General features: G+C 32.0%; 3 protein-coding genes across 3 annotated transcripts; all 3 read right to left on the bottom strand.

The window, feature by feature from the left end:
* Window positions 1–754: 754 nt before the first annotated feature.
* Window positions 755–2,145, bottom strand: LOC105622655. Its single transcript, XM_012204067.1, has 5 exons — window positions 2,097–2,145; window positions 1,549–1,787; window positions 1,171–1,357; window positions 966–1,061; window positions 755–897 (listed from the first exon to the last, which is right to left on the bottom strand). Exons 1-5 carry the CDS (start codon window positions 2,143–2,145, stop codon window positions 755–757), a joined length of 714 nt encoding a protein of 237 aa, XP_012059457.1.
* Window positions 2,146–4,034: 1,889 nt separating this feature from the next.
* Window positions 4,035–5,718, bottom strand: LOC105622621 (stress-associated endoplasmic reticulum protein 2). Its single transcript, XM_012204037.1, has 3 exons — window positions 5,635–5,718; window positions 4,857–4,929; window positions 4,035–4,072 (listed from the first exon to the last, which is right to left on the bottom strand). Exons 1-3 carry the CDS (start codon window positions 5,716–5,718, stop codon window positions 4,035–4,037), a joined length of 195 nt encoding a protein of 64 aa, XP_012059427.1.
* Window positions 5,719–9,961: 4,243 nt separating this feature from the next.
* Window positions 9,962–13,641, bottom strand: LOC105622620 (transmembrane 9 superfamily member 3). The gene is made up of 10 exons (XM_012204036.1): window positions 13,558–13,641; window positions 12,867–13,062; window positions 12,352–12,474; window positions 12,038–12,291; window positions 11,708–11,947; window positions 10,979–11,263; window positions 10,698–10,906; window positions 10,344–10,490; window positions 10,196–10,279; window positions 9,962–10,106 (listed from the first exon to the last, which is right to left on the bottom strand). The coding sequence occupies exons 1-10, from the start codon at window positions 13,639–13,641 to the stop codon at window positions 9,962–9,964; spliced, it is 1,767 nt and encodes a 588-aa protein (XP_012059426.1).
* Between the last annotated feature and the right edge of the window lie 320 nt (window positions 13,642–13,961).

Genomic DNA, 13,961 nt, shown 5'->3' with positions numbered 1-13,961 from the left:
TACTTCTACTTTACCTTCGTCTAATACCACGTAAATAAAATTAATTTAGTTACGTACTATTTTAATTAGTTACGTAACGAACTATATATATCTCTATATATATATATATATATATATATATATATATATATATATGTTACATTCACAGGTGATTACATTAGCCGCGTTCAGCAGCACGTTTATTTTCAATTGTTTTTTCACGCTAATTGGATAGGTATTTTTAGACTTAGTCCTTTTTCAGTAAAGAAAAATTTCAATAGTTGCAAAATAAACTTTTTATTAAACGAAGCCATTGTCCAATAGATGAAGCTAAAATAAAAAAATAGCATTTAAAAGTGAAATTTATAAAATTTACATTATTTATTCAAATATAAATTTACAATTTAATTGTTTTAAGATACCGTACTTAAAAATAATATACTGATATATACTGTATTAATAAAAATAAAAGAACGCTTAGAAAATTAAAATCTCTGAGAGACAGACTGTGTAACATAAAGGGTCAAAAAGCACATAAATTGTATGTTAACTTTGTTATACAACTACATTTTATGTTGAATTTTTTTTATTGATCTATTAGCATAACTTAACGAGTTTTTAATTATTATAGTGTTCTAATAACATTTGTTATAGGGTGTGTTCGAGGAGACATCATAAAAATATATACTAATCATAGAAAATAAATTATTATAATACTAAGTCAGTCTATTCTTATAAAAGAAATTATGAAATTACAATATTAAATTTCTTATTATTAATTATCATTATTTAGATTTTCGTCATCAGATATGTCAGATACTTCGAGTAAGTTAGGAGATAAATATTTCTCGTGTTCTTCGTCGAGAGTTTTATCAGGAGTAAGCTTCACGATATCTGGCAAGAGCAAAATTTCTGGATCTAGAAAAAATAAATAGTTGATAAGAGTAAATTATCTTATAAATATTACATAAAACTAACCTTCATACCTGATAGTATGTTGTCTTCACAAGGCTTTATGTTCTCTTTCTCCTTGGAGAATAGATCTTTAAATTCTTTTTCAACAACTTCAATGTATCCATAATCTATATAAAAAAATTAATTTATTAGAGAATTTTATTATAAAATATTAATAGCATATTAGTTTTAAGTTATAAATTGTCTTTCTACAAATAACAATAACTATTCACATACCAAAATCATGTTGGTTGTCATACCAATGCGCTAATTTTTCCGGTTTTGGAAGTCTTTTGATATTCTTCTTAGGCAGTAATGGCTTCTTAAAAACACTATCATTTAATTGTTTTTTTGTATATTTGTTAATTGTATTATCCTTCTTCAAAGCACACTCTTTAATCTTTGATAACTGTACAATCTCTTTCTATAAAAAATAATTTCTAATGAACAAAAACTAAATATCTTTAATTTCCTAAAGATTTTTTAAGATTTAAAAGAAAATTCTATCATATGAATACACATAATATATATTAATATATATTATATATATTATATATTCAATATATATTAAAAATATACTGAAAATATTTTAGCAAATATGAGTTTTCAAACTACCTTTGCTGATACTTCCTTTCCTGGAGATATTGGACGTCCATGACTATCTATTTGTGTTGCTTTCAATTTTGAACAATCCTGTTCTTTATCATAAATACTTTTCTTGGATGATTGTATTTTAGATATATTCATATCAGAATTAGATCTTATTGATAGTCCCTTCGGTTTTGTGCCTCCCATTGTCTTAAAAGATCTAATTTCGTGAGATGTTCTAGATCGTGCAATGGGCTTTATTTGACCTGTAACTAGGTTAACACATTATATACATTTTCCAATATTCCTTTTTTAACTTAGTAGTAATTCTCTATTCATATTTTTTTATGTATTAGTAAAACATATTTCTTATTCAAATCGAGATAATTTCTTGATTTAAAGTGCATAATCCTCTATAATCCTCTTCACATAGTAATCATCTTTTATAAGCCGAAAATTTGTTATCCAGTTTATTTAAAATTTATATATCAAAAATAGAAATATATACCAGACGTACAATACACATATTTTGCGATGTAAAAAAAAATATAATCGTGCAAACATATTTCGCTCACCTTCATTAGATTCAGCAAGTCTGCCCAATAAATTAAATATATTGGACATTTTGATTGTGTCAATATCGTCTATGAATATTTACAGCAATCTCTCGTGATTTTCACTTGCAGCTATTTCGCAGCTAGATCTGCGAAATTTTCTTCTTAGGACTTAAGGTACCTATTTGGATTTTCAAGTTACTACGAAAGATTATAGTACCTACGATGAAGGATCGAAGGAACCAACGATAACCTTCTTGGGGAGCAGAGATTGTTCGCAATTCTTACAGGCTAGGTTGTTCTACTTTTGGTAAACTTCAGCTCACTGACTTACTCTCTTATTCTCTTTATGTTCCTATTCTTTCATTTTTTTATTTATCCTATTAGGATAGGTAAATTATCATCTATTTATCTGAAGATTAGAACAATCAGCTATAACGACCAATAACGTTACGTTGCATACGTCACTGACATACCAATTCAAAATAATAGCAGCCGTTATGATGATATATCTATCTCACTTCAAAGCCGGTGGCACACGATGTTTGTTTTCTTGCTGGATTGCTAGCTAGACTTAGAACATACATACGCATGTTCTAAGTAGTTAGATTCTTTCCACTGTATTGTCTGCGAGACTAGCACTGTCAGTATTGCAACCAACAGTGACAAGACTCTAATCCAGCAGGAAAACAAGCATCATGTGCCATCGACTTAAGTTCTAAAAGTGTACATAATACACTTCAATAACAGAAAACAGACCTCAAGAAAATCTGTAGTTTATGTTATGTGCACGTATAGATTTTCAGTACTGACACGTCATATGGAATATTAAATTTTGATTTTTATATCATAAAATTTTTTTTAATTTGCAGTATTTTTCTCATCTGGTATGTACCTGCTATAGCCAAATTCATACCAATTAAAAATTTCTTGGTTTTTGTTTCAGATGAATAAAACAGCTGGACTCATGAACTTACCTTTTTTTTCATGGCCTTACTTACTAATATTTAGAATATTTATAGTTATTTTTTAATAAAAACATTTTTCAAATATGTAGAAAATACCCCTATCCCAAAAAAAACTATGCTATATTTTTTAAAAATTCGCAAAAATTCGGCTTCTATACTAGAATACTCCCTTAATCAGGTGAAAGGACTGTTTTATAGAAATCTTTAAACATATTTCATGTAAAACAATATATAACTTTATTAATAATATACCTTATTAAAAGAGACAATGTGTGCACCGTCAGTAGCAAATATTTCATATACACAAATCATTTTTTGAGATGTATAATATATATTTGTATATGTATATAACGACCTCATAACACAAAAGCATCGTTCAAAGGCCATTACAACAGAAAGCTACCAACTGTTTACAGTGGAATGCTTTAAAACAGATCTGTCCAATCATTGGAGTTGAGCTTTACATGCTATTGGGCAGATCTGTTTGAAGAGAAATCTGCGTGATAAAATCATTCGTGTGTGTATATATACAATTATTTACTACATACACATAGACGAAAGAATACATGTGAATAAAAATTACATAGACATTTTCGTTAACACACATTAACGGAAACGTTATGTTGGAAGCGTAATAAGAAATTCAATATAAATAATTTTCTCTTTCTCGATTCATTAAGTTTCATAGATATATTGTTTTTTGGGACAATATTTATTTTGTACATTCGAGCATTTTCCCTTCATCTATGTGTAGCGCAATTAAGTTAAACGTTTGTATAAATGCTAAATGTTATAAATAAATCTTTGAGCTTCTTCTGCAAAAGGAAAATAATTTTTCAGCTACTGTCTAAATTTTGCCATGTTCTCTCGTAATCTGTAATCTTCTTTATAATTTACATTAAAACGGTTTGTCAGTCTCCTTCGAATATCAACGAATTGTAAATGGTTTGTCGTAATAATATCAACAGTAGCATCTTCTCTTTCTTCATCTTCAAGCCATTCTGATACTCTGGATGATTTGAAACACGGCTGTAACAAATGTCGTTTCTTAATTAAAATATATTTCACATGGAACTATAAAGACATAAATCTTAAAGTATAAATGAAAAAATTTGAAAAAGGACAAGTTTATAAATTTATATATACATTTTGAACAAGTTGCATGTAAAGTTATTGACAACTTTCCATCCTTAGCACTTGTAGCTTCTTCATGTATCTAACGTTGTCACATTTCCTTAGCTATGCATGTGTATAATAAAAATATTCCATTACTGATCAGTATTTATAGTCAGTTCTTATTTCAATCAGTAAAATGCTAATATAATTCTGAAATATCATTTTAAGAGAGACTATACTTAATAAATCTTAAATGTAAGAATTGATTATGAGTACCAACCATAGTCTTCTAAGTCTTCTTATTTCAAGATCGTCTTAAGTAATGTCTTAGATGCTAATAAGACCAGGTTTATGACATCTCAAGACAACCTTAAATATAAGAATTAACTACAAATACCAGCCTTAGTATCCATATTTTTTGTTATAATAAAACAACTGAAGAAAAAAAATACTAAGAATAGAATTTATTTGTTCCCTAATGTCAACAGGTTTGTTTTTTTTATATTTAAAAACTAGTATATAGTTTGTAATATATAGTGTAGTAGTTTGTAGTATTTAAAGTGAAATAGATATGTTTGATATTTGGCAAATGCGAGGAGGAAAGTCTAGTGTAATAAAACCACAAACCTAAAGACAAGGGAGGAAATAGAAAAGTTTTATTTCAAATTATTGTAACTAAATTATCACAAGTACTTACCAGATCCACAAACAACAAAGAGAAACAGAGCTAAGAGCCAAGGTCCAACTGGAGATCCCTCCTCTTGCGATTTCTAATATAACAAAAGTTTCTGCTTAATTATACAGATATCGATGTCAGATTACAATGAAATACATACATGAAATTTAAGTATCAAGTATGTCAATCATATATGTGGAGCAAACAAATGGGACATATGACTTGAATGATAAATGTAACAAATATTTTTCAGCATTTAGTAAACATTGCGACAAAGATGTTACCAATATTAATGTTTCATACATTTTCAACATAAGAGTTTCATCAAGAATTTCACATTCTTAGTTCACATATGGCAGATACTGTCTGTTGACAGATGCAAGATTCTTTCGCCATGAGGTAAATCGTTCGTCGTGAAACGTTAGATAACCGATGGAACAGAAGATTTCGATGATTTGCAAACGAGAAAACGAACGTCCAACGTAATTTGACAGCGATCTGTCAGAAATAAACATCTATAACCTCGGATTGACAGTTACATAGAATATCCTCGCGAACGGGCGAATTGAATTGTCGCGATTTATCTCATACACGGTACATCAATCTTCAACCCTCGTCCATATGTCATTTTCTCAAACGTCGTCCAAATGCGCTTCCTAGGTACAAATTTTCTCTCAGAAAACCCGGATTTTGAGGAGGCAATCCGCACGACTTCACCGACCGAATCTCGAGAACCGCGAGGCTGCGTTTCAGAAGTCCGGAGAAATCGCAAGTGGGCAATTCAACGAAGGGAACTCACCGACGACTTGGGGACGTTTCCACGTAGCGTGATGTTTTTCGTCGCCTTCTCATTCGCGATGCGCATCCGTTGTTTCGGCGCCATCGTTCTCGCACGTTCAATCCCCTCAACAAGAGTGCGATAGAAGCAGGTAGAAGAAATATGAGACGAGTTGAGAGCTCACGACAACACAACACTTGTATGCGTACTTATCTACGAAAATCTCGACGTGTCCAGCGGCTCTCAATGACGTTCTACAATCGTTGCGACGTTCGCCAACGTGTACGCCGTCGCCATATGACACGTGAAGTCGTGAAGTTGCGCGATAGCTCGCTGTGTACCTGTTGGCGCTCTCTTGTGCCACACTGTCACTACTGTAGTCAACTGAGAGAGTCCCTCGCACTTCAAATACTGGGTATCAATCATGAAACTTTTTCCCTAGGATGAAAAGTGAAAAGTAAAAAATTTCTCCATTACTTAAATGATTAAAGTTTTTACCTTTCTCTTTCCATCCTAAGGATAAAGTTTCATGATTGATACCTTTAATACTCCAATTGTTCTATGACGTTACTAATCGCAATATTTTATTTGCGTGATTACACAAATAATGTAAAAAACAGCAAATGTGAAAGAAAAAAAAAGAAAGATTATTATTAATTAAAAGATAATAAAGGAAAAGAAGCTAATACTTGTTGTATACGTAGAAATTTTATATTTTTTCCAGAATCACTACAGCTAACAACAAATCGTTTTATTTTCGACTCCCATCAACATTAGTTTCTTGGTAAAATTATTGAAACGTAATATTCTCATCGTTACATCTCTTACTCGAATACCTCATTAATTATGTTAGAGAAATTAACTTCTCGTTTCTCTCTCGATGGCGACCAATTTGTATGATGCGGGCGATTGTCTACCCGCGGAAGAGAATCGTGAACATGGACTCATTCGCGAATCCTAAAAAGGTATTAATTCAACATGTAAAAAAAAAAGAGAATGCGGATGAGATCAAGATCTATGCGGTCGTGCCACAAATCTTCGACATTGTATGTCACGATTCTTGTTTCTTACTCCGAATTATTTAGCTTAACGAGCTTAAAAGCTTTCCGTTGATAATGAAACGTGAAATCGATAAATTGGCTCGACCATCAGAAAACAACCTAAGTTGCAGTCATATTCATATTAGATTTTTATATTTGAGACTGTCTCAAATACAGTCTTAAAATGTCAAATTAATTGCAGCTGTATAGGGCGATATTCATAGTTGATTCTCATTTTAAGACCGTCTTAAGTAATATCTTAATATGCTAATATGATTTTCTGGATTGGTTCATGACATCTTAAGATTGTACTTAAGATGGTTCTAAATATAAGATCTGATTATGAATATCGTCCATAAAGCTGCATTAGTATTTTGAGACATTAATTTTGAAATAAAAATACTATGGTTGATATTTATAATGGATTCTCATATTTAAGTACACAACCAAAGAGACTAAGAAATATTAAGAATTACTAAGAAATAAGAGTCGATAACGATCGAAACTGTATCTTAGATACTTAAGTTAATTTTATGTGAATTTATATACTACGTATAAAATTTTACTAAACTACTCACCGAATTAATTTTTCGGTCTTGAAATGCTGTATCGATAGAACTACCGTAATATTATCACAAATTAAATTGCTTAGCAATTTAATAATTTGATGCTCATAGACATCTTAGAAAGATCATAATAATGCTGATAAACATATTAAAATCTGTAAACAATTTATTGCGAAAAATATATGATTAGTTTATGACATCTCAAGACTGTACTTAAAATCTTTTTAAATATAAGAATTATAATAGCTTTCTCTACAATAAATAATTATCTAAGCTTTAAGTTTTAAGTCATAAGAAATTGACCAATCACAGTTGAATATAAGAAGACTAATTGACTATGATTGGTCAATTTCTTACGACTTAAAACTTAAAGCTTAAGTAACGACTTATTATAGAAAATCCATAAATATCGGCCTATGAACTGGCCAATATTAGTTAGACAGTAACAGATATATATAGTTTACATCAATGGAAAAGTCTTGCAAAACTGTGAATTTAATAAATTATAATGCAATTAAATGTTTTCATGTCTAATTTACCGCAGTTTATTACAATTTTCAATATTGCAACATTCTACTTCATGTTTTCAAGAGTCAAAAATAGAGATCGTACAGTATAACAGAGATGAGTTAGGAGTCACATAGTCGTGATATTACTGATTGACCAGAATGAAAATAGTATTCTATCTTTATTTTACGTCTAATGATAAATTCATAAAAATGACACAACGGTCAATGGTGTTGTATCACTCTATCTTTATCGTACAACAGAATTCACTCTAGCCACAATCAGCGATTATCATAATCACATGACTCTAGGCACATCACTGGTCTAATTTCCACCGAAGCATTAATTCACATCCGATGTGTAGAACCAAAATTTATGATAAATCGATGGAAATACATTTGATTGCATTCATTTCATTCCCGCTTCGCAAAGTCGCTACTTCCAATGAAAACAGCATACTGCATCAAAATAAATTTGAATTGAAGACTTTGGTGGAAACTAAATTGCTGTTATACTATAGAAAGTGCAGTCCACTTGGCGCTACAAATGATTCGAAGTCCAATGATTCCTGATCAATCGGAAGAAATAATTTCACTAATTGGCCAATGCTTCAAAATTCACATTTGCAGTATCAAATGGACCATAACCAGAGTTTCTAATCAGAAAAAATTATTTTACATCATAATTTTTTATGTTTCATTATCCGAGCTGAAGTCTCTAAGGGTGTTCCACTTAACATTCGAAACGCTTACATATATCAATTCATTCTTGTTTAATATTTAATGATAACGAGGATAAAATGATTCCTGAGCATTGTGAACGTTAAATGGAACAAATAGAAAACAAATCAAGATCAATCACTTCTTGATTTTTGTACGATGGTTCAATTAATTTTCTGAGCTGTTCACAAGTGAGACAGTAAGACATATGTATATATACATATGCGATAAAGAACGATCGTAACCGCAATTATATACAGGGTGTTTCGAACTTAAATGGCCAAACCTTTATCGATCCTCTACACGCTTTCGAAGTTTGACTATTTTAATTCGGGACACTCTATATCTATATACACATACATGTATATACACAGGATTTTAAATGATGATCTAAAGTATCTCTTGAACATTGTTTTAGGAAAAAACATTTTAGACCAAAATTTTGTGACTTCGGAAAGAATGTAAGATGGTATCATTGATTTGATCTTGATTATTATCAAGATCAAGAGAACAAGGTTTTTGAATTTTTAGAATGGAACCTTCCATTTTTCACTTCATATTCTCAGCTTATCTCAAGAGCTTTCAAAACACTATAATAAAATATTTTTTCATTGAATTTTCATTTTACATAAAAATCAAGAGGAAATACCTCCAATGATCTTGAGCTTAATAAATGTTATCATTATTATAACGTAAAAGACTACGAGAATATGGAAAAATGAAAGGTTCCATTTTAAAAATTCAAAGGGACCTTGCCTTAATCTTGATCTTGCCAAATACCATTCAATATCGAACCAATGGTATATCTTATCTTTCTCTTCAAAGTCATAAAATTTTTGTCTGAAAAGGTTTTTCCTAAAATGCATTGATCAAGATATATTTAAGATCATCATTTAAAATGGAACTGTATATATATATACATATATATGCATATATATTATATTATTAAATAAATATATATATATTATTACAATTCTCTTTAGCGGCATGGATCATAAAAAATGTATGAAAACAACATTCAATTGCACGATTGCGGAAGTTTTGTTCTTAGCTCGGACTCATACAAGATTAGCTCGACTCTAACATTTACAATTATTTTATTATCGACAGATGACTGCATTTGCAACACGCGCACGCATACCAGTACAGTAGGATCCGTTTACAGCGTATCTTTACTTATATCGAATAATAAAATGAATGAAAAGAAAAAGAAACGAACGCATACGAGATGAAGACATCGTTTGAATGTTTAACACGCGACGGCGTGAGTTCGTTGGAAGAATAATCATACATCCACAAAAGGACACACGTCGTGTGCCACTTTTGGAGCGGATATTAATTGAATTGATGATAAGTAAAGCTGAAAAACATTGCACTCTCGTGATGTGATGTAACACAGCTGCTTTGGACAAATAAAGTACATACTTCATCTCCTCAAGAGCAATGAGTGTCGCACGCGCGCAATTTTAGGAATTACATTGTACGATCCATGATACAAATATTTCAATCAATGATTTTAATCTATTTTGACTGTGGAATATATCTTTCGCACGAATGCATTGGTGCCGATATATCCGACTGTGCCGCACATGATACCCAGTGCCAAGCTGAACAATGCCATATAGCCAAAATAAAATGCCGTTTGAAAGAGACCGTACATTCTGTAAAAACATGAAAGGATGTAGATGAGACTTCAAATATTTGCGATCGAATTGCAAATATTACCGTAAAAAGATGTATGTTTACTCACTTAGTTTTGAAAAAGAAGTAGTAAAAGGAATAAATGTATACATAACCGGCCGTCGAAGCCGCTGCAAGAAAGCTCGTCCACTGCCTGCAGATGACATTTGCATTATATGAAAAAAAAAAAAGACAAAATATACACGATGTAAACTTACCATCGATAGTCTTCGGCATTCAGCAAGAAATATGTACATACGATAGTAACGCATACTGTCACTATCATGAGAATTACGAATACTAGTAACATAAAACCGTAGACATAGTAGATCTTATATGCCCAAAATGAAGTAAAGACGAAATACCTAAAAAAACGTCGATAAATGTGACAAACTATTAAATGAATAACTAATGCCTATTTCCATTAAAGTAGATTAATTTTAATCTCGGCTCAACTTATTTTTCACTTTTTTCTAATTCTAAGAATTAGAAAAAAGATGAAGAATAAGTCAAAGTTAAAATTAATCTAAATTGGAAATGGGCGTTAAGATATCAATAAAACGATTTCATACATCTCAATAAAAATCGAACCGAAGGGTAGAATTCCACCAAGCATTATGATTATTAGCGGTTCCATGAACCATTTCTTCTCGGGTATTGGTCGAGGCACTGCATTTACACGGCACGGGGCGTCGGGTGTTCCAGCGAGATTACGACCTAGAATAGTACCTACCAGTGTCAGCGGTAATATCACAAATATGCAGATACATGTCACCGCAACCTGCGCATATACAATTGACATGAATTGGAATGCAAAAGCAGCGGGAAAGATCGAATTTGAATATGCACCAACCATGGATCCGAAAGGTATTGCTCTGCTGGCGTGATAATACATGGCGATGAAATTGATGAAGAAAGCAGTACCACAGACCATGAGTGGTAACATAAAAGCACTGAAGATCATCTGTTTGATCCACACACGTCCACCCATCCGTGCGTACAGTCCACCACCCGCATAACCATTAATGGGCGACGTGGCAGCATATACAAATATTGCCGTTGACAACATTGATCCGCGTTCTGTATAAAGCTCACCCAAGATAGCAAAGATAATTACGCTCAACACCACCACTGTGACCTTTACATACAAAAATGGAAACATTTTCAATTTTTTTCTACTCCTTTATTTAAGGAATTAAGATATAGACCAATAGAATAGTCAATTTTTATATTTAAGGCTCCCGATATTTAAGGTTCACTTTTACAATTTTAAAACGATCTCATTATCTGGAAACACGATAGTGTCTCGGCGCTAAGCTAAGCGCAGCGACACTACCATATTTTTATTTTATCCAAATTGTCTTTATTTATAAATGGCATATAATAAAAAATATGTTATTTCTTGTTTCTGATGTTCATGGTTCAAAACGACTCGGGAGTCTTAAAACCTCTCAAGTACAGTGTTAAGATGTCATAAGTCAATCATGGAGCTTAAAACATTACTTGAAGCGCTCTTAAAATAAGAACAGACTTACCAGCAATAAAGATAATGAAATACCAGCAATAGAGATAATGTTTGTACCTGATAGCCTGCACCTATGAGAGCTGAAAAGAACATAGCATGACTCGCAGGCCTAAACACGTCTCCATGCACCTGTTTCCAACCATATTCATCGCCTAAATCTCTCTCCATGTCATCCATCTCCTCGTCTCTACTATATCTAGCATAATCCTTTCTTAAAGTACGCATCAAAATCATTGAAACAAGCCCGACGAGGAAAATTACCATCATGAAGCTGTTAAAGATGCTAAACCAGTGTATCTGAAAAAAAAATTGTAGTTTATACAACGTATATACTAATACTCTTCATGTTTTATGTTAGTTATTTCTAAAAATGTTATACAAACTTACTCTATGTTGAAAAAAGTTAGGATCCAGATACTTGTCGAATCTATCTTCAAATTTGATATTACTCTTCTTCCAATTGATTTCATAACTAAAAGGTATACGCGCCCCTTGCACCAGTTTCACTCTGTTGTCACTGGTCAGATTAACATCCACTATTTGTTTACCATTGTATCCAATATCAAACTTTTTATGTGTCCAAATATAATAGGAATCTGATACTGAAACTCCGTCATTGTTTTCCATCTCTCCTACAACACCTGTAACAAATGGTTTAGTTGTCTGTACTACTGTCTTGTTACACAATAAAAAACACTTACCCCATATTGGTAAATCATCAATATACATCTGATACCAATACTGATTTTTTATTGCATATGCAAATGCTTTCTGACTTTCTTCATTTAAACTTATCTGGCAGTATTCTGTCTTCGAAATATCCTCTGAAACATGCCATTAGATCTTCATGCTTTTATATTTTATACATCCTTAAGATCCATTTTCTATAGCTGAATTAATATATACTTTGGCAACTCAAAATAAAATAGGTATACGTTCAATATTGGAAAAAAATAAAAAATTTTTGTTCAAAATTACAGTTAAATGTAAAAATAAAAAATAGATCTTTGATTGAATAATACTGATTGAACAATTATAAATCTATTTATGCTGCTTATACTTTTTGCATACAGAACATTTGTTTTCTTTTTCTCCAATCTTTGAATGTATTTATCTCATTTTAAGTACAATAATTTTGGGGGATTTCAAGCAACATAAATAAAAAAATGTTTGAATCAATGTCAATTATAAATATATATTAATCATATGTGCATACCTTTGAATTCAATTTCTAAACCACTGAACTTCAACTCAATGCCCTGTAGAGCTTCTGCCAGGGTCTCGTGATAATGATTGATAACATTCTTGGTACCTGTACAAAAGGGTAGAGAATAATAAGAGTACGTCTCTTGACGATTGTGGTACGGTCCTACAGTGCTCATCCATAGCACAACTTCATCGCCATCCTCGTACTGAAAATAAATAATAAATCCATCTTTAAGATATTCTCTTTATGACATATTTCTAAAGCATCAATTATAACATGTAGTAAGAATTGAAGAATACAATACAATTGAGCAATAGACCTATATTACAAAGTAGAACAAAGTTGAAGTATAAAATATAAGGGAAAAGGATTGAATGCAACATAATACAATGGAAATACAGTTAAGTTGGAATTGAGATGGAATTTATTATACAGTAGTATTTAGATACAATGATAAACAGTTTCTTTCTGAGATAAATTTAAGTAAAGCAGATATTCATTTTGATGTGGTATCTTATGTATGAATACAGAACGAGAGAGGGAGAAGAGAGAAAAGTAACATAAAAAGATGTGTCTTCAGCGTGTTTGGCCTTTAAATGTCAACAGCAGGTCGCAGATAATCTGACATTTCGTGGCTTCTGCGCGTATATCTTGCTGGAACGACGTGTCACAGGCAGGCGTCGCCAGGGTATATACTCACGATGTGCGTGTGCTCATCGGCGAGGGCCGACAGCACGAAAAGACCAAGCGCCAGCAAGCAGAGAAACTGCTGTCTTCGATACATGGTTATCAGTTCCTAAACGAAGCGCGCCGACCGGCCGGGCTCCCTTTACGCGTATGCACGAACAAGAGGAGATCCCACGAGTGAGACACGGTGACGGCGGACAATCTCCATATAGATTTTGTAATGTATGCCGTAGCGCAACTTAGCAGCAACAACACAAATGAGGAGACACAGGACACAGCGACGGACGGACACGTATGAAGGATAAATGATGTATCTGGTACTGGTACTCTATACACTGCGGTCGCAGATACGTGCTATCACGAGGTCTGTTCTTTTTCAAAGAATTCTGAACTAGTTCTGAACTAGTGCAATAAGTT

Source organism: Atta cephalotes (genome assembly GCF_000143395.1).
Source record: "Atta cephalotes unplaced genomic scaffold scaffold00047, whole genome shotgun sequence".
NCBI lineage: Eukaryota > Metazoa > Arthropoda > Insecta > Hymenoptera > Formicidae > Atta > Atta cephalotes.
This window is presented reverse-complemented; position numbering and strand designations above follow the sequence as displayed.